General features: G+C 51.5%; 2 protein-coding genes and 1 non-coding gene across 5 annotated transcripts; 2 read left to right on the top strand and 1 right to left on the bottom strand.

The window, feature by feature from the left end:
- Positions 1-868: 868 nt before the first annotated feature.
- On the top strand, positions 869-9,868 carry LOC122383038 (sodium/bile acid cotransporter-like). Of its 2 annotated transcripts, none has more exons than XM_043369113.1 (6): positions 869-1,101; positions 3,432-4,428; positions 5,232-5,406; positions 5,727-5,944; positions 7,469-7,603; positions 8,143-9,868. In XM_043369113.1, exons 2-6 carry the CDS (start codon positions 3,826-3,828, stop codon positions 8,551-8,553), a joined length of 1,542 nt encoding a protein of 513 aa, XP_043225048.1. In that variant the 5' UTR covers positions 869-1,101; positions 3,432-3,825; the 3' UTR covers positions 8,554-9,868. The 2 variants fall into 2 exon arrangements, with proteins under 2 accessions (XP_043225048.1, XP_043225047.1); XM_043369112.1 differs by having other exon boundaries at positions 869-1,111.
- A 90-nt stretch (positions 9,869-9,958) lies between these two features.
- Positions 9,959-20,643, bottom strand: LOC122383013 (HEAT repeat-containing protein 3-like). 2 transcript variants are annotated; one of them, XM_043369057.1, is made up of 15 exons: positions 20,527-20,643; positions 18,735-18,916; positions 17,435-17,607; positions 17,129-17,216; positions 16,762-16,868; positions 16,339-16,448; positions 15,944-16,081; positions 15,409-15,554; positions 14,248-14,323; positions 13,855-13,985; positions 13,328-13,449; positions 12,913-13,052; positions 12,280-12,527; positions 11,145-11,318; positions 9,959-10,656 (listed from the first exon to the last, which is right to left on the bottom strand). In XM_043369057.1, the coding sequence occupies exons 2-15, from the start codon at positions 18,870-18,872 to the stop codon at positions 10,534-10,536; spliced, it is 1,914 nt and encodes a 637-aa protein (XP_043224992.1). In that variant the 5' UTR covers positions 18,873-18,916; positions 20,527-20,643; the 3' UTR covers positions 9,959-10,533. The 2 variants fall into 2 exon arrangements, with proteins under 2 accessions (XP_043224992.1, XP_043224993.1); XM_043369058.1 differs by lacking the exon at positions 20,527-20,643 and adding an exon at positions 20,290-20,410.
- Trnai-aau lies at positions 18,033-18,106 on the top strand. The gene has a single exon. It is a non-coding gene; the product is annotated as a tRNA-Ile (tRNA).
- Positions 20,644-20,651: the final 8 nt, after the last annotated feature.

The raw sequence follows: 20,651 nt of genomic DNA, 5'->3' as shown, positions 1-20,651 counted from the left end.
AACATGGGTACTTTTCAGCAGCGTTCAGTGACATCTCTCTGGTTCCAACAGTGACTAAAGCCTTCAAAAAACGCAATTGATAGATCGATATAATTTAAAAAGGAAGACGACGTCGACACCACATCGACACCACGACGCTTAATGCTCCCTCCTCGTAATAACCCTACCGGTCGGTCAGGCAACCGAGCTCAAATTTATTATCGAGCATTGGTCGAGTCGAGCCCACAACTTATCGTAGATTTCAGCGAGGCGGTGTCCACACTCACAGACAATCGTACGCTTCGTACGTAATCCGAAATAATTCAGCCAATATAGTCGGCATCCGTTGACCTTGTCCGGTCTGGTGGCGTCAATAGCGGCCGGCTCGAAGGGCAGCCTCCCAGCGCCGCAATACGTCCGGTGGCTGCTCGCGCACCTCCTTTTACGGTTCCTGTCCCCCAGCCCCGAAAAAACAAACCCCTTTCGGCGGAGTTACGAGTAATTTGTGGCGTGCTTTAAATGTAGCATGAGCAACCCCCTTTTACACGCTACGTGTTGATATGTAAAGCGATTTTCAAGAGGACCTGAAACGGTCCCGGGCGGCGGGCTCAGCATGCTTTCACCTCCCCTGCATCATATGCGAGTTCGACACACGGAAGGCGCAGGAGCTGGACCGTCACACCGATGCAGCAGTGGCAACCCGCTCAGCCATGACCTACACACCGCTCACCTGAGCCGGATTTCCACGGAGCAACGTGGGATGATTCAGCAGAAACCTTCCATCGATCCAACAGTCTGTCGCCGATCAAACAAGGCGGGTCTCCCGGACACCCTCTGTACCGGGATCCGACCCGTACGACACGAATACCCTGTGACCGGGCGCGGGTGCCGTGCCGCCGGCGGCGTCTGGTTCCCGGAGCCGGGTGTGGGTACGGGCCGGGGCGCTCCGCTGTGTACTCACCAGCCCGTCTGCCGCCGGTGGGTGGGCACGCGCCCACCGCACGGTGACAGAGGTCCCACGAGTGTACCGCGGGCCGGCGTGGTGAGCGGAGCTCGCGGACGGCGCAGAGCAGCTGCAAGGAGGCTGTGAGCTCAGTCAGACCGGCGCCGGCACCTCAGTGTGTGAGGACAGGTGAGATGGTCCGGAGGCTACCTATGATAGGACCGTGTCAATGCCATTAGAAAGTATTAAATAAGCATAGATGCTACATGCACATGAATACACTTATTTGTTGATGATCTCGGATACAGATACAGATAACGGTGACGCATAACATGGATACGGTCAAGAACTGGCCGATTTGGGCAATTCAGTGGCTTGCCTATCGAACATAATACGAGACAAGGAACCAGCCATGCCAGGGTTGAACGGAATTATTCATTCGTTTCTTGTCTTGCAAGGCAGCAATGCCATTGATGCAATGATGAAACCGGTCCTTTGAGAGAGGCAGGGAGCATGGACCAGTGACCCAGCTGTCAGTGGCCACTGGCCGGTCAATATTCACTCGAAGGTAGGTATACATCACACCGGTACACATTGAACGTACCCAACATAAAACGTGCGTTCGAACAGGTCAAACTAAGCTCACTGAGGTTCGTCGGTGTCCGATTCTGATCAGGGATGCGATGCTGAGTCAATAAAATTGAACGGCTCCACCGACTCCTGTCGGGCACTTCGGTTCCCTCTGCGGGCAGAATGTACCGGCTCCTGGCATCCCAAACGTCAGGAATCCTCACTTGAATCGAAACGAACTACCGAAACAATAAGAAGCATAGAGAAGGCAATTGTGATGAATTAAACTTTCTAAAAACTTGTCGGATTTTACGTCTCCATGCGTTGGTGTGTGTTCCAGGATGTTGAAAATTGCAGATGATGCGCTAATGCATGTGTGTTTAGTTAGAATCTCATCCGGAGCCCAAACCGCCCTTCTTTTTTTACTATATGTACTGCGACTCCGGTTACGATAAAACTTTCTGGCGCCTCCGGCTGCGGCAACGGGCGAAATATGCGGCTTCCGGCAGCTCCGGCTCCAGCCAGCTGTAATTTGCCATCAGGCATCAAAGAAAAGAAAAACTCCGCAGATGATATCGAGCTCAATCAAATCCGATAGCATCGATAGGTTTGGTAAACCCATTACATCTTCAGCAAGCCGTCTTCCCGCAAACGCTGAATAAAAAGCTTAATTGCCCATAATGGGCCCTTAAATCACTTCAGTAAATAGAACCCATTCAATATAATAACTCGGGGGATGGTTGTAGATAGAAGATACCACGCCATGTGAACACCGGTACCACCCCGCTGACCTTCGGGGCTTGTTCCTACTCGAGCTGGTCGCCGTTCACAGAGCGGTTTGTAACCCTCAGTCACGCCGGAAGCACCGCTCGGCATCCTGAATTTTCCGGACCGTTGCCCGTGACCGCTGAAAGTGCCCGGCCCAGTGCGTGGACGGTCTAGCGGTGCCAAATGTTGAAAAAAAAACGCGACAAGTACCTACAGTTTGAAAAGTCCAATACAGATATCCGTCCAAAAAAAATGCTCGCACATCCTTCGTCGAAAATACTTTAAAGGTAAACTTCTTGTAAGTACGTAGGTATATTACTCCACACAGCTCTTTGTTTTGAATTATCCGATGACGATCTTAAGTGCCAGAGCGCGGGACATGCAGGACTATCATGCTGATACACATAAGACTTACGCCGAGATGCTACTGACAAGTCGTTTACCGGGCCTTGGGCGTGCAGACGCATGGGATGCCCCGCTGGAAATGTGACTCTGGTTGTCGTTTGTGCATGAGGTCACCGTTCAAGGAGAAATGCGGTCGTAAGAAATTAGGGGTTTCAAAAAAGCTAAAATATCAATCGGTACCACATTCATTTAGCAAGACACCAGGGACAACTTACTCCCACCACCGACCGCCTGTCTTAATCTAATGAGAAAATAAACGAACTATTTGAATGTCAGTCATGTGTCCGAGCCGGACCTGCGACTGTAAATTTGCATCACGGACAAACACTGAGCTCTGTCGACAAAAACCCGGAGACGTTCCGTGGATAAACCGTACGCACCCCGGTCCTTCCGCGAACCGACCGGCGCCTTCCACTTGGATGGCATCACAACGACCACGTCATGCTTACCCGGCCGGTGGAAAGTGGGACCCAGCCTCGACCCCGCACAGCCGGGGAGTTACAGGTCCCGTCCCGGGTCTCCTCGCCGACCAACGTGACATGAGAGGGTCACCGCGAGCAAACATTAGCCGGGATAGAGCCACCGTCAACGTTAGGACAACAGCCGTGATGATTTCACTAAGGGAATACCGTGAACCATGCGAATGAGGACGGACTGCGGAGCGTATTGCCCTTTTTGTGTGCGCTGTGAACTGTGCGGATGTGCATTGTGCAATTTCTGCCTGTGCATGCGTTCTGACAGTTAATCTTGCTTCCACTCTGTTTAGATTCAGCACGAAGGCACTATCGGCATACATCCACCGGCGGAGCAGTAGCACTCGTACCTGCAGGGTCGGAAGACAACGAGACAAATGAAATGGCTCAAAATAACAACCTAATTAAAGGCCTCTGAATACAGCTCACTCAACGGTATTGTCTGTTTCCCTAGCAAACTGAGGCTTCTACATACTGCTCGTATTGAATTGAGTGGCGAAAACCTTCACAAAGCTTTCAAATCCACATTAAGTGATATCCGGTTGCACTGCATCAAGTTGATGAGCATTCAAAAGTGATTACGGAGCGTTGCGTAGTGCCTATTGTGGCACATCCTGAGCGCACGTGACCCGAGTTCGGGCGGCACGTTTCCGGATTACAGCGCACCCGATCACACGGCCCGCAGCGATGTGTCGGACGCTGGCGGCGGCCGTGGCGCTGCTGCAGCTGGCACCGGCGGCTCTGGCGGCCTTCACACTCTCCGTGAGTCCGTCCTCGCTGCAGCAGGTGCCCAGCCACACCACCAGCGTGCTCAACTTCACCCTGGGTTGGGAGCCTGGTGAGGGTGAGCCGGCCGAGCCGCCGCTGGATGCCGCAGACCTGGTGGCCGTCTCGCTGGTGCCCGAGGTCGAGTGGCGCACATGGATGGTGCCCGACTCGTGGACACTCAGCCCGCAGGATGTGCGCTCCGGCCGCACCCAGTCGGTGGAGGTCACCGGACAGTACTTGGGACACGACTCCATCACGCCGCGGGCCTGGATCATCGCGGCTAACCAGTCGACCAGCGCGATATGGCTCGACATGCTCTCCAACAGCTCCACCGTGCACGTCAGCTTCGTCCGCGAGGACAGCGCCAAGGACTACGCCTTTTACGGCATCCTGATGGTGATGACGCTCGGCAGCAACCTCAACATGGGCATGCAGCTCGAGTTCGAGGCCATCAAGCAGTCGCTACTGAAGCCGGTCGGCCCGCTCACCGGCTTCCTGGCGCAGTTCCTTATCATGCCGCTGGTAAGTCAGCGGAAACTAGACTCTCACTAGACATTTTAAAGTCGTATCAGTCCATAACTGAACTCTTGCTGCTTGTTTGCATTGCAAAGCCAATCTAACACTGAGGCGCACCCCCATTTTATCAACGGCAAAATAAGAACGCCTGAAAGAAGTCTGTACCGCAACATACCACACACGCCTAAAAGTAGACTGTACCGCAATACCCACACACGCCTGAAGATAGACTGCACCGCAACACACCACACACGCCTGAAGATAGACTGTACCGCAACACATCACACACGCCTGAAGATAGACTGTACCGCAATACCCACACGCGCCTGAAGATAGACTGTACCGCAATACCCACACGCGCCTGAAGACAAACTGTATCGCAAAACACACACGCCTTAGATAGTTAACAAGTTGCTTCCACTAGCAATGGCATGGATTTTTGGCCTGGAAACAGACTGCACCGCAACACACACACACCTGGAGTTAGACTGCACCGCAACACATACGCCTGAAAGTAGACTGCACCGCAGAACACACGACTGAAAGTAGACTGCACCGCAACACCTACTCGCGCCTGAAGATAGGCTGTACCGCAATACAGGTATTGCGGCATAGGTCTATAGGTCTACAAACGCCTGAAAGTAGACTGTACCGCAGCACACGCGCCTGAAATTTTACTAGCTTGCAGGAACGTCGGTGTAATGATCATTTAACTTTGACGAAGCATCACCGTTCAACCACCTCAGACATCAACATGTACAGCATCACTATATCATTCCCCTGCGCCGCCCACTTTATTTTCTCCGCAGAGCTCGTACGCGGTGGCGACGCTGGGTTTCGAGCGCTACCCGCTCTACCAGCTGGGGTTGTTCACGCTGGGCACCTGCCCGGGCGGCGGCAACAGCAACCTGTGGGCGCTGCTGCTCGGCGCCGACGTCAACCTCAGCGTCACCATGACGTTCGTCTCCACGCTGGCCGCCATCGGTGAGTGACGTCACTTAGGGGGGTGACGGGCGTCATCTTTGATGTAACCGGGGAACATCAAAGCTTGAGATGGGCGACAGGAGCTAGGTTTAAGCTGGCGGTTCAAGTGGTTTCAGTGAAATACTGCGACTCCGTTGGCTTGATGGAACTGAAGAAGAAACATAGTTTAGAGTAGGCTGATTTATCGACAGGCATGACCCGCGCTGCTTCCGTCCGTCACGTATGCCCCTCCGTCCTCCGCCAAGTATGACCCGCCATTCTTCCAAGTATGCTCCGGCGGCGCCGTCCAGGTATGACCCTCGTCTTCCTCTCCGCTGCAGGTATGATGCCGCTGTGGATGTTCACGCTGGGCCGTAAGATCGCCTCCTCGGGCCACGACATCCAGGTGCCGTACCAGGGCATCGTGTCCTCCCTGCTCGTGCTGACGGCGCCCTCCGTCATCGGCATGGTGCTGCGCTGGTGGAAGCCGCACTGGAAAGAGTACTCGGACCGCTCCATCCGGCCCATGGTCGGCGTCCTGCTGGCCATCTTCTGCACGGTATGTCGAGTTCTCTCCCGGGGGAGCGGCGTAAAAAGACAGACTGGCTCACTGCACACGCGCTCAGCGCTCTGAGCCTGGCCAGGATGAGGCCATTTCCGACCGATTGAAGGGCATTGTGGATGATGTTTTTGCTGACTTCAAATGCAGCGACGGGTTAGATCTGCCGGCATCGACCCTGATTTACCGAAGCAAAAACTATGACTGGCTCAGACTAATAATGAAAAGCGGATCAAGGACAAGTTGGATGCTGGGATACCATACCCTGGATAGTAGCGAATCATTGCACGCATCATCAACAGGTTGTTTCCTTTGGTTGCGCATTTTTTTGTGCATTCTTACTGCGTGGACGAAAAACTTGTGAATTCTTCCCACCAATGAACTAAACGGGTGACCGTCTCTTGCCCCGAGGCACAAAGCCGTTGACATACCTAAACAAATGCCTCAAGACACGACAGGCTTTGAGTGTGCAGACTGAGGCCAACGTAGCCAGGCACTAACTGATATCATCCAGACACTCGGAACGCTGGGGCGAAGGCCAACACGAATCTGGCCTCGGATCACAGAGCTGCACTCGACTGCATTTGAAATCAGGTTATGCATGAAACGAGACGAGACGCATTCAGTATTCACAGACGGCATGTGATGACCACAGAACTCTATAGTCAATACCTCTGTTTCAAGGATACCACTTTCATGCTCGAGATGCTTTTGACATAAGCACTTTTTACGGTTACTCTCTATGTTTTCCGCTGAAATTGTTGGCCACACGATCAAATATCGACCGTAGCCACTTGGCGGAGCACTCAGCAGCCCATGGCGAGGATCCAGCAATTGACTTGCTCACCGCACGCACACGCATCGTGGCGAATGTTACAAATAAATAAGGAGCGCAATTAAAACCTACGGCCGTTGAGTGTGCGGGTCTGGTCAATACCTCGGGACGGATCTAAGGCGACAATGTTTATATTTCAGGCGAGATAAACACGCGCAAACTATGCACACTACCCCAAACACCAGACTTGAGGGCTGCCACCAGCTGTGCTAGCGACCACAAAAACAAATAACATAGATCGATGCAAGTTGTTTTTGTGGCTGTGATGCTCTAAACAAACTCGGCTTCCTAGTTGTTCAGTATCCCGGCACGCCAAGTTGATAGTCCTTGGAGAGAGGGGAGGCAAGGGGTTCATTCAGGGTAAGCCGTACGGAACAGGCTCTTCCTTTGACTATCCAAATCAACACAGTCGCACAATGGCGGAAACGTTCTAAGCCTGCGCAGCTCCACATCTATTTTTGCGCCCAAGGCCAACAACCTCGGTCGAACAGCACACACCGAATTTCGCAACATTTAGACGTGGATTCCGACTGAAACGCAGGCTTAATCTGGCGATTACCCCATCGAACACACACGGGCACGAGCACTACCGTCAGTTTATACTCGTCACGACGGTACGAATTGACGTGCAAAGCACAGAAACGTCTGAAAATAAAACGACAGCGGCTAACCGATGACATTTCTCGCAGGTGGGCATCTGGCTGAATCTGGAGCAGTTCTCGCTGCTCTCCCTCAACCAGTTCCTGATGGGCAGCGCCGTGGTCCTGCTGGGCTTCTCGCTGGGCGGAGGACTGGCGCTGCTCTTCAGACGACCCGTCGCGCAGGTCAGTCACGTGCTTTCAGGCCGGTCCGCATTCGTCTTCTAAGCCTATCTCAAGTAGACGTACTGCAAGAAGACGTATACTCGCAAAAGTCAGTATCTCGGAGTGAACCGAGATACTTCACCGAGGTCAGTAATCTCGATTCACTCCGCGTCTTAGGTCAACCACCTGTGTTCGCTTCACTAGTCCGCATTTTCCGGTTAAATCCAGTCTGTTGGCCGAACAGCCCGTGGGTTGTTACTATAACAACGCGTTCAGACAATCACATCCGGGTGTCGTGAGTAAGCTGGATCCCACAAACAGCTGTAGAGATCAGCCACCAACTGTTTGATTCTGATCGCTTCCCGATCGGTGTATCCGCGCTGTGCCGTCCCAGCCGACCATACTGCTACTCCTTGTTCGTTTGTTGGGGGTTAGGGGCGCGCCGATTGCGAGGTCATTTTACGCCCATACTGCTACTCCTTGAAGGACTCCTTGATCTGTGTTCATTTCCCTTCCTTCTGTGTATCCTCCACCGCGTCTAAGTGCCTCTCTGTCCTCAGGTGGTCACTATCAGTCTGGAGACGGGTCTGCAGAACGGCGGCCTGGCGCTCCTGCTGCTGAAGGCCTCGCTGCCGGCGCCGGACGGAGACGTCGCCACGCTGGCCGTCTACGCGCAGGTCATCGCGCAGGGTCTGATGCTGTGGCCCTGCCTGGCGGCGGTGATATACATGCGCTGCCGCCGCCGCCGCGCCGGGCAGAAGGGAGAAGAGGAGGGGAAGGGAGGGGCAGCGATGGAGGTGGCGGCAGTGGTGGGAAGGGGGCGCGACGGTCCCGCGGGGGAAGAGGGGGAGAGGAGAGCCCCGGAGTACAGAGGGGAGGATAATCCGGCGGTCTCTGTGGATGACGAGGTGTCTGAAGAGAAGAAGAAAACGGTGACTGAGAACGGACGAGAGGCGGAGACCAAGGCATGACATGACAACACCGAGGTCCGTATGAACTACAGCCAAACATTCACTGTGGGGGACACGGGACAACGGAGGGATGCTCCGCTTCTCAGCAAAGAATCTCTAAGAAGATCTGAACTCGTTCGACCAGCATGCGAACGTTACTAAGTTTTACGTTTCCGATCATTCCAAGCCAGACGCTTAAAGGGACTATCCCACCTTTAACATGGGGTTTGAGTTGAGATAGCTAAGTTTGCGGCGAGGTTCAGAAACCACTATCTATCTAGGTTGCAACCCCCGCGGCCTCTTGGTGTTGAAGAAATTCGTTCCCTTCATTTGAAAATGGGCCTTGTACAAGGCCCTATCTTCAACATGGAGCGACCGTTAGTATGACGTCACCTCGTTTAGTCATTCTGATTTAAATGGGTTTGTTCGTTGAAAAATCGCTTAAAACTTGGTCTGAACTTTGTTGTGGTGCCTACAGAGTAAAAAGGATCAGCTTTATGACAGTAATGTGGCCTGGGGAAGGAGGTAATTTTGGGCTGTGACGTCACATATTTGAAAGTTTGTGTTTGGAATATGGGAAGCCTAAGATGTTTATTGAAAAATAAATGCCAGAACCGTGTTCCTGGTCATCCAATCTATAAAGTCGGGCACAATTTAACTGGTTTTAACAACATTTAAGAAGGTGGGATAGTCCCTTTAAGATCGTAGAAGTTCTGCTTTTTATGATGGCTGACCAATGGTGAGGGATTCAATGATTGTGTTATGGGTTCGGTATTGCTTCGTACTGACGGTAAATTTGTTAGAAATTATCATTCACACATGTTCCACTTTCTATTTCAACATCATCGTTCCTCACTAGCTGTCACAGCAGCTGTTCGTTCGTTTTTACAGGTGCTCGTGTTTATCCGCGGGCTAATCCTCATTAAAGTCCTTCATTAGACAGATTATCTACAACAATTGGACGATTCGAGGCTAGTGTTTCTACAAGAGATTTACACACGCTTTATCTACTTCATATCGTGTACGTACATACTTGAGAGCCTTATAACCCATGCAACGCAACGCACGTAGCTAGAAACATAGTGGTATCAGCTCGTACCAAGTGCGAAATGGACACGGTCGTTTTACTGAATCGCCGCGTAATGAATGCAGTGTGTGGTATACGTCTCTCGCAAGCTTTCGACATGCCTTAAGCTATTTCTTCGCCACATATGTTGAACAGATTTGAGAAATAACCATTCTTGTGAAAACCTCAGGTTGTTTTATATGTTACAGTGCAAAGTGTGTTACCCCGCCTGACCAGCAAAAGAATGAAATACATGCTGTTCTTCAAAAACCAATGATGTTTGACAAACAAAACCTTCGAAAAATAGTAAAAGTTACACCTACTCCAGCTTCTTGACTATGGCCCACGAAAACTCGATGACAGCGTCCAGTCGTGTATTCTTGACACCTGTCGCGATACCATATAAAATCGGGTAAATCGCTTTCTGAGGATAGTGGCAGCGTTAAGTACGCACTGTCTGTCACGGGTCAATTAAGGTCACCTCAGATCAATCCAGGTCACCTCAGGTCACCCGCAGCGTTCTCAGGTCAAATAGCCGGCACACCGGTGTCAACCGGTCTCATCCGGTTCTCCAGAGCACCGAGTCAATATGCACAACCGTCACCCCGCTTCCCCGCGACGTAACGAGTAACCTTCACACAAAACGCGAGGCACTGCACGACAAAACAACTTCACAAAGGCGTCACTTCATCAAGATAGCACACGACATACAAAAACGCACATGCCAGCACACCCGCAGACGCAGATACAAACATATGTACGAGCAAACGTACACACCGGTATAGAGCACGGGCGGGATGACCGCGTGTCAGTTGGCAGTCTGTTTATCCCTGTCCCCTTCCCATCCAAACCGGCCCCGTTTGGGCAGCTGGAACACCTATCAACTGTGGCAGCAACGTGACCAGTGACAGCCTGTCACGTGTCACTGACGTCATCTAGTGTCCATTACTGACAGCCGCGCAGCGCGCAGACTTGTATTTGATGAACCGTGGTAGGTTAGTTCTGACGGTGGCCACCAGAGGGTAGTGCTGGCCCAGCCGGCGCCGCTGCAGTGATATCTGTCGGCCAAAACGACAACTAGGACAGTGCTGGAGGGAATAGTTCACCGTAATAAATTTCAAAAATGAAAAAGGAGCTTAAGTGTTTCAAAATAGGAGTTGGATGAAATATCTACAACTATGGAAAGCAAGTAAAGTAGAGCCTACGAGATCGAAATTAAAAGAACGCTCAACCTTTGGTAGCGAGACTTCGAGACTTCGACGGAGCAAAGTATTGTTTCGAAAATGTAAAGCTAACCCAAATGGCAAAAAGTTTTCAATAAACTACGTTCGTGAAATTATATTCATGTGATCACAAATATATGACAATTGCAAACATTGAGTGAACCAACTCACGTACAGCAGTTTATGCGCAAAAACAAACTGAAACTACATTGAATGATCACCAAGTCCTTCAGCGACTCGAAATGCCTCCTGCGGTGAACTGTTCCCTCTGGCTGTCTGGCGGGGAGGGGGGGGAGGGGTACTCGCCGTCCGGCGCGACTCACCTTGGCCTTGATCCCCGGCTGCATGGTGCGGAGCCGACCGACCAGCTGGATGTGCGCCGCCGCGCCGTCCGTGCAGTCCTCTCCGAACAGGTCCATCAGCGCGTCCAGCGCCTCAGCCACTACCTGCAGTTCCGGGTCGGCGGCGGCCAGCTCCAGCAGCAGCTGACCCACACCCTGTGAACGGAGGACAGAGGTCAGTTACAGCCTCAGACACCACTGCAGCGGCGGCCAGCTCCAGCAGCAGCTGACCCACGCCCTGTGAACGGAGGACAGAGGTCAGTTACAGCCTCAGACACCACTGCAGCGGCGGTCAGCTCTAGCAGCAGCTGACCGACGCCCTGTGAAAATATAAACAGTGCTCAACTCATCCTCAAACCGGTCGGTATAAAAATTAACGGTCACGACTCTCAAAATTTAACTGAGACGATCTGACTCCCAGAGACCCCGATACTCAGCTAAGTGAGAGGCAGAGGAATTAATCTCATGCTGGGCTTCAAATTAGGTGTCGTATGAAATACTTCCGACCCGACTTCAGCCCAGTGACACGGCTGTTTTCTAGCGCCCTGTCTCGTCAACCCCAATCCCGTCACTCTTCCTTCTCAGACTCATTACCCTTCAGTCCTATCGCCCTGCCCCTAGCCTCACCTCCCTCCTCCACCATCCCTTACCTGCACGAGCTCCGTGTCCGCCTCCCCCAGCCGTCCGTCCCTCACCCCAGTAGTAACCCCTCCCCTTCCATCCCTCACCTGTACGAGCTCCGTATCTGCCGGCCCCAGCCGTCCGTCCCTCACCCCAGTAGTAACCCCTCCCCTTCCGTCCCTCACCTGCACGAGCTCCGTGTCCGCCTCCCCCAGCCGTCCGTCCCTCATCCCAGTCGTAACCCCTCCCCTTCCGTCCCTCACCTGTACGAGCTCCGTGTCTGCCGGCCCCAGCCGTCCGTCCCTCACCCCAGTCGTAACCCCTCCCCCTCGGTCCCTCACCTGTACGAGCTCCGTGTCTGCCGGCCCCAGCCGTCCGTCCCTCACCCCAGTAGTAACCCATCCCCCTCGGTCCCTCACCTGCACGAGCTTAGTGTCCGCCTCCCCCAGCCGTCCGTCCCTCACCCCAGTAGTAACCCCTCCCTTCCGTCCCTTACCTGTACGAGCTCCGTGTCCGCCTCCCCCAGCCGCTCCTGGCCGCGCACCCTCAGACAGCCGAGCAGTGCCACGCCGCGCAGCAGTCCGGCGCGGGCCGGCGCGTCCTTACAGGCGGCCAGCCGCGCGGCCATCGGCTGCAGGTCGGCCGCGCTCAGCTCCGAGGGACCCGGCTGGCCGGCGTCCAGCAGCTTCTGGAGCGCGGCGCGCATCGCCGCCGCCGCCGACTCCAGAACCTCGCCGCTGCACTCTGACAGAGAGAGGGAGAGAGAGAGAGAGAGAGAGAGAGAGAGAGAGAGAGAGAGAGAGAGAGGGGGGGGGGGTGATCAAGCACCGGACACGAGCTGAGTGCACACTCGATATTACGGTCGGCAACAGGAAAGAGTCCAAGGCACCTAGCTACCCAGCGCATTCGAGACAAATTTCGTTTTCTTCGCTGAAACTCTTTGAAGTCCCTCGATTAGTTCAGTGAAAACGGAGTTTTCCGATCATGTTGCATAAAGAGCAATGCAATTGGCATCATGAATACATTTTACGATATAAGTAATTTGAACAAAATATTACCGATTTTGCCCATCATTGTCTCCACATTTTCGATTTTCATCCAGCACCCTCCAGACTGATCCACAGCTCACCGTTTCCGTCTGTGAAGACGAGCTGTCCGATCTGGTGCCAGAGCTGGGTCAGCTCGCCGGGACCGCCCAGCTCCGACAGCTCCAGCGCCGACACCAGGTTGTTCAGACATAAAAAGACGCGGCACCGCAGCGTCTCGAACCTGCGCGGTAGGAGACAGAAGGGATGTCAGAATATCGGTACGGGCGAAAATGGAACGGTCGACACGCTACACTTTTTTCGTAGCTTATAATGTCATAGCTAGAATTCTCAGTACGAATCACTCCACGCCGTGTGCACGCTAGCACAGATTTTTTTTTTAATCGTGACAACGTTAACCACCCATCTCCCTCCGCATCCGTCAATGCACCGGTGACGTCACAGCCAGAGCGGTATGACGTCAATGAATGACCGGCGACGCGGTATAACGTCACTGACCGTCGGCAGATGGTCTGTCCGGACGGCGAGGAGGCCAGGATGTCTGTCACGTTGGCAGGCGGACAGGCGGCTTTGGCCACGATCTTCTTCAGCAGACCCTCCCCGGCCATGGCCTCCTGCAGCTGCGGGTCACACAGAGGGCGGAGCGTCAGCACAGGGGGAAAGGAGAGGTCGCGGCAGACCAGAAGACGCCGACCGGTGCCAGCGAGGGTGTAAGCGTGATTTTGCTTGAGAATATTAGGATAATTTGACCCATGGAAACGAAAGGTGAAGTTATATGCTTCAGAACTAAGCGTGTAGCATATGAACACAACCACAAGAACTAAAGCAAGCACCACAAAAATGATGAGATGAAATCGACGTAATGTGTTGGATCTTTACAGAAAAAAAGCGCTACCAACACCATTCACGTAAGTTCTCGCATTTTACAGCGGGCATTTTTTCAGATTAGCTGGAAATGTTATCAGCAAAAGGCATACGTCGCATCCTCTGACCTTAGTGAACACACACCACTCCCCCAGTCTGACCTCTGTGGAGAGTGCCGCTCCGTCCGGGTCGTCCCGCCACTGGGAGTCCTCCATCGGGTCACAGCCGTCCTCCTCAGCGTCCTCGTCGGGCTCCTCAGAGTCCTCCTGGTCCGCCCAGCCGTCAGACGAGTCTGGGGGAGGCAAACGTCACGTGACAAACTAGCCTGAGGACAATGGACAGGTGATAATGAGACTGAGAGCAAACAGCGATCACGTAACCAGTACGAGGACAAAGTGGCATCACGTGATGACGTCGAGCATAAAAATGGTAATCACGTGATGGCGAGTCTGAGGACAGACAGCGATCAAGCGATACATAGTCAGACAATTACGGCCACGAAAGGCAATAACGTCCGACTATGACCGAGCTGAGCCGGCGACACCGGCACGTACCGTCTCCGCTGCAGAGGTCGGTGAGGATCTCGAGCGCCACCTGCTGGGCCGTCAGCAGCAGCGACAGGTCCGTCAGCTGGAACATGAACAGGGCAGTCAGGTTAGGGGACAGGACTCAGGTCCGTAGCAGTCACAGCACACAGAAAATATTTCTGTGTGCTGAAAGACACAAGACACAAGTCATTTCAGTCGGGGGAGGTTTGGTCAATCGTTGTCATTTTTAGCACGTGCTATTTTTGTCACACGTGCTAAAAATGACAACGATTCTGCTATTTTTGACAACGATGAGGCCGATTTCACTCCTCAGCGAGGAAATGAAGATTTTGGAAAGATAAACACTGATTTTGGAAAAGAAGTGCTGCCACCTGGTGCAAGACGAAGAATCCAGCTTTAATATGCCTGTTATTTGTATGGTAGTTTGTTTTGTGGCCTGAAGTTGGAACTTAAAATTGAAGCATCCGAAAATGATCGATATTGATCGAAAACATGATGTTGATGAAAAAAATAATATTTTAAGTTGAGAGAGGAGGCCATTTTATCCAGATGCAGTAGTTTACTTCTTGAAATTATTTTTGCTAATGACGGCTGCTAATTATCCCTCATTACATGGCAGTCGTCGTAAGCAAAAATAATTTCAAGAAGTAAACCACCGCATCTGGATAAAATGGCCTCCTCTCTCAACTTAACATATTATTTTTTTCATCAACATCATGATTTCGATCAATATCGATCATTTTCGGATGCTTCAATTTAAAGTTCCAACTTCGGGCCACAAAAAAGGGTATACTTCAACGTTGGACTACCATACAAACAACGGCCATATTAAAGCTGGTTTCTTCTTCTTGCACCAGGTGGCAGCACTTCTTTTCCAAAATCAGTGCTTGTATTTCCAAAATCGTGATTTCCTCGCTGAGGAGTGAAATCGGCTTCATCGTTGCTAAAAATAGCTGATAGCGTTGTCATTTTTAGCACATGGTTGCCAAAAATGGCATGTGCTAAAAATGACAACCATTGACCAAACCTCCCCCAACTGATTTACTATGTAACTATTGGATCTTCATGGGAGTATCACACCACCCAACACTTTTTAATTGGACAACACACACCATTTCCTTAAAACAAAATACTTACTCCGTCCATGACACGTCCGCACTAACTCACCTGTATCTCATAATCCTCTGCCTCTGCGTTGGAGGTGACCTTGCAGGCGAGCTCTCTGGCGTCGGGGGTGAGCGCGCGGGACACCTGGCTCACCACCTGACCCGTCTTCAGGTCACTGTCGTCGCCCATAACGTTCAACAGAATACCTGCGGATCGAGGACGGGCAGAGAATGGTCAGCCAAGAGATAGTCATGCAGCCAGAGGGTAGAATTGATGGAACAGTGAACACACAACTGTTAAAAATGCAGAGGATTGGTCAAATGCACACACAACAGCCCATTTTCTTAATGGGCTACCGGAGACAACACCAATGGATTCTGAATGGGCGTGACACCGATAGTCGCTGCCTTGTCTCATTTTTTGTTTCTGTAGACTAGTCAACTACCAATTCTGGACTCTCAAGATTAACATTCCCGCCTCCCCCAGCTGCGGTGTCCCAATAGTTATATGTACCACATATACCACCGTCCCTCACAGCGCTAGCAATGGTGACAGGTATGTAGAAATACATAGATGGTCTCACAGCATCACCCACCGGTGGCCAGCAGTTTGAGCAGCAGCCGGTCGCTGGAGTCGCCCTCGGCGTCGGCCAGCGCGCGCAGCAGCGCCGCCTGTTCGCGCGCCACCTCGGCCACCACCTCGTTCTCCTCAGAGAGCGCGTGCAGACACTGACCTGGGGACGGGGGCACCGGGGAAGTCAGTACGTTTGTCCAATTCAATTCCGCTACTCCAGTAGAGAAATACGGCAAACAAACGACCAACAATCCATAATGACAATACAGGCTAATGCGACCCACCATGAAGTTACATAAAATATTCCACAGTTGTTTCGGTATCTATTTCAACAAACATTTGTAGTCTGAACTTAAGTCTTAAGTAGTTTCTTTTTTTTTGTCGCCGGCAGTCGGCACTCGTATATCTGTGGCTTACCGACGGCGACGACCACCTCGCTGGGGTAGACAGCGAGGTCCAGACATTTCAGCATGATGCGCACCACGCCACTCTTGTTGACGGCAGCCACCGCCTTCTCACTCGACTCGCTGCCAGGGGGACATCAAAACAAAGTTCAATAAAAGCGTTGCGATATAATTTGAGCCTTGGATCATTGTTTTGGCTTACCGTCTTCAACGTGATTGCTGGCAGATCAGTAGACTCTATTGATGAGCAGGGATGAAAAGGACCCCGACAAAAGTAAAAAAGCTTGATAACTTGCCAAAACAAAAAGAATGACAAACATGTCGAATATGTCAAATATCGATTATCATCCAGAAGATGCACGATAACCCCGGACCAGTACAACAGGACTAACCGACCTTGGAAATTATACGTAAGAACAACACCCCCCACACTTACCAAAGGTTCCACAACAGGTTCGTGATTTGCACGAATATATCGGATTCTGCGTCTAACAGCACTTGTCCCTTTTCTATCTTGCGTTGTGGCTCCCAGCCATCGGAAAACTGAAATGGCAATACAGTGCCACTTGTAAATGTACCTCCCTAGGTTAAGACGAGCCTCTTCTTAACGCGAGAAAGACATGTGGATCTGATTGACGTATTGGCAAAACAATACGAAATAAGGCACATTAATCAATTATCTAATCCGCAGTCTTGTAAAAATTGAAACAAGCGAACCAAACAATAAGGAGCATCACTAAATATGAAAAGGTAGAATATTGTACGAGTACTTGTAAGTTGTAATACCTTGCGTATTTTCTTACCTTGCCGAAAGCCGTTAGGAGCGATGTGAGGATGTCCTGCTCCAGCATAAGGTCACATCCCTCCTTATCGCCCGTCAAACTGAGGTTTCTGAAACAGCAACGCAATCAAACTTGTGATGAAATGTGATAACCGATGTGCATTATCATTTAGGCGAATTATGTGTTGTGTTTGACAGCATGCGTTCACCACACAACTGATGATCCGACTACTCAAATCACGACCTCACGGACCTTCCCATCCCACCCCACCATCGTGCTCCAGCCTCCCCTCCTTCAGCCCTTCCCCACCCCTCCCATCCATCGTACCTGAGTGCGCCGGCGGCCGCCTGGCGCACATCGACACACGGGTCGACGAGCAGCGGTCCGACGAGCCGCACCAGCCGGTGCTGTCTGAGGACATCCAGCGTCAGCCGACGGGACACCAGCTGGGAGAAGGTGACGCAGCCGCTCAGACGCTCCTCGCTGGCGGCAGACTTCAGCTGGGGGAGCGGCCAGAGATAGCGGGGGTGAGAGGGGAGACCGCAGAATGGGAGGGCGAGAGATGGAGAGACGTTCAGAAAGCTGAAGGGGTTTCAAATTTCAGCGCTGTCGCAAATGTGATAGATGCAGGACAAGACGCGACAGGATTGAATGGTGAAACGTGGGAGACGTCAGGGTCGTTCCCACGTAGAAACAGTGAAGAGTGATGGCGGGTGAAATGAAACGGGCCCTGGACATCAACTCCTGTATCTACAGTGCGGGGTCCCTCGCCACCGACCGGTCACATGACCGGCTGCATCCGAGGCCTGACCTTTGGCCCCGAAAGCACATTTGACCTTCGACCTTATTATACATAATCAGCAATTTCAAATACAAAACTATTTCCACAGCAAAATTCGATAGTCGGTTCCAAGGCGCCCACAGTGGCCGGTTAGCTCAGTTGGTTAGAGCGTCGTGCTAATAACGCGAATGTCATGGGTTCGACCCCCATACTGGCCAGAGGCAATTGCTTTTCCTCACATCGGCCCATTCAAATAAGAAACCATCGAGAACGTCTCACGCTGGGGGCGAACTTCACAGGAGACCTCCCCCGCCCCGCGTACTTCAATCGACGTACCCTTTCCGTTGTTTGCCTTTTGACTTGCTTCCAATAGCGTATACGCGTCGTTTTTGACATTCGAAAATGCATGATCCAGGTAGAAGTTATCCGAGGCAGCCTTGGTTACCCACCCGATAATTCATTTTCTTCCCGATGATTATCCACCCCCAAGGAGAATCACGAGGGCAGAAATGTTTCCTAAAGCATCATCCATTCCGTGATACCTAGTCAAAATCTCGACGAGACACATCGGCAGACCACTGCAGGTGGGCTAATCAGCAAGTCAAACAGTGTTTGTAATATAGTCACGCCCATTTCACGACCAAACTAAGGTCATCCTTAGCCGTTTCCACGATACAGCTACCATCCTCAGTTGTTCCACACTATGGGAGGCTCTGTCTCACTTGTTCCACACTATGGGAGGCTCTGTCTCACCTGTTCCACACTATGGGAGGCTCTGTCTCACTTGTTCCACACTATGGGAGGCTCTGTCTCACCTGTTCCACACTATGTGAGGCTCTGTCTCACCTGTTCCACGATGTTGGCGATGCTGTCGCCGCGGGGCGCGTCGCCGCCGCCCTCTCCGTCGGCGCCGTCACCGGTCTCCTGACGGCCGGTGGGGTCGGAGCGTGCAGCACGCGCTCGCTTCGTCCTCGTCTTCCCCATCTCTCGCAGAGTGGCCAATCAGCTCAGACCATACTCAGCAACAACTGCAACAAGTAACAGGAACAGCACAGGTCACAAAACAGAGCAGAAACATTCAATTTTATCAGCTCGAATGTCTCTAGATACATTCGAGCTGATAATATAACTACAGATGTAACTACAGCTATAAAAGCAGGTTAGATACAACTACAGCTATATCTAACCTGCTTTTATGGCAGCACTGATTTGGTCAATATCACTGCATATTGTGATTTTACAATGAGGCTGTTCTGACATGTTGGAAAAAACGGAAACAACCTTAATCTAAGGGTTCCCACTAGTCACTACCCATGTCTTTTTGGAAGATGCTCTTGTATTTTTACATTTATCAGTTATCACAAAGACACATAGGTTCACAATGAATGACAACCAATCAATGTTAGAGACAATTCAAGTGGAATGGACAAGCAACCAGCTTGTTTGAGCCAAAATTGGCCATCCAGGAGGCAGCTACTGCACTTAGCCCAGCTGTCTCCAACAGGTGGAACTTGCATGCAGATTCACAATATTACTTAATTTCCCCCAATAATTGGTCAATGTGTTGAAATACTTTGTATGGTAGGATATTGCAACACTGATCACATAAATCAAATTGATTCAGATTGCTTGAAAGGGTAGGTAGGTTGGTACCAATTTAAAAACCAATACCTATGGGAAATACTTCAGGGCACTATTCAATGACCCTTCTTTCATCAACAGACTGCCAGCCTGCTGGCTACGGAGCGAGCGTACCTAGTCTTTCCCATATAACGGAAAAATCTCAGTACCTATGAGCGGCCTGGCGCAGCCCAGCCTGTAACGCTTTTGCGAGGCTTATATCTCAGCAACCACTTGACTGATTTACATGCGGTAATTTTTTAGGGTAGCTTCATTCCTTCTTCCAAGTATTTGACTACTATCGATGCTTGTGGGTGAAGTCTTATGCACGTGCCACGTGAAAAACGAAGAGGTGTCAGTTTTGTAAAAGTTGCAATATCTTGGTAACTACTGGGCCGATTGCTCTGAAAGTTGGCATGTAGGTTGGCACCCACTAGGCAGTGCATATCCATATGCCACAGTTGGGGTGCTGCTGCACGGGCGCACGTGCAGGGGTCGATTCCAGATCTCGAGAACGGCTGAACCAATTGCGCTGAAATTTGGTACATGGTTAGGGACCGGTTAGTAGTGTCAAGTGTGCCATGCAAAAGTCAGTTGGGATCCATTTAACACGTGCGCAGCCGCACGTGCAGGGTGTCGCTTCCAGATCCTGAGAACGGCTAGGCTGATTGCGCTCAAATTTGGCATATTACTAGAGACCGGTTAAAAGGGTGCAGTGCACAAGTCAGTCAGAGGTACCCCCTCACAATTTTGCACGTGCAAGGCTCACCCACTCGCTCACTCCGTTTGTCGTCCTATAAGGCGTTTTACTGGTATTTCTAATTCTAGGCTTCTTAATCTCATTGTTGTGGGTCATATCAATATTCATGTCAATGTGGTCCCGATGTGCAATCGACCAATGTAGAGGTAGTCGTAAAGCAGGCATCACTTATTTTTTGCAACCAAGGAGGGGCGCTAAACCCAGAGATGCTTTCTAATGAAATCAAACCAAACCTAACAAAACCTGACCTAACCTTACCTCTTGAAATATACCTACTCCCTACTTCCACCGCGGATTCCGTCCAAAGAGAACCAAAACGGCTAACATAAAAAATCATCAAAACACGCACGTTTGCGTTGGTCCCAAATGCGTGACAATTGTAT

Source organism: Amphibalanus amphitrite, unplaced genomic scaffold (assembly GCF_019059575.1).
Source record: "Amphibalanus amphitrite isolate SeventyFive unplaced genomic scaffold, NRLGWU_Aamphi_draft 000153F_arrow, whole genome shotgun sequence".
Taxonomy (NCBI): domain Eukaryota; kingdom Metazoa; phylum Arthropoda; class Thecostraca; order Balanomorpha; family Balanidae; genus Amphibalanus; species Amphibalanus amphitrite.
The sequence above is the reverse complement of the archived record's forward strand: the minus strand, read 5'-3'. Positions and strand labels throughout refer to the sequence as shown.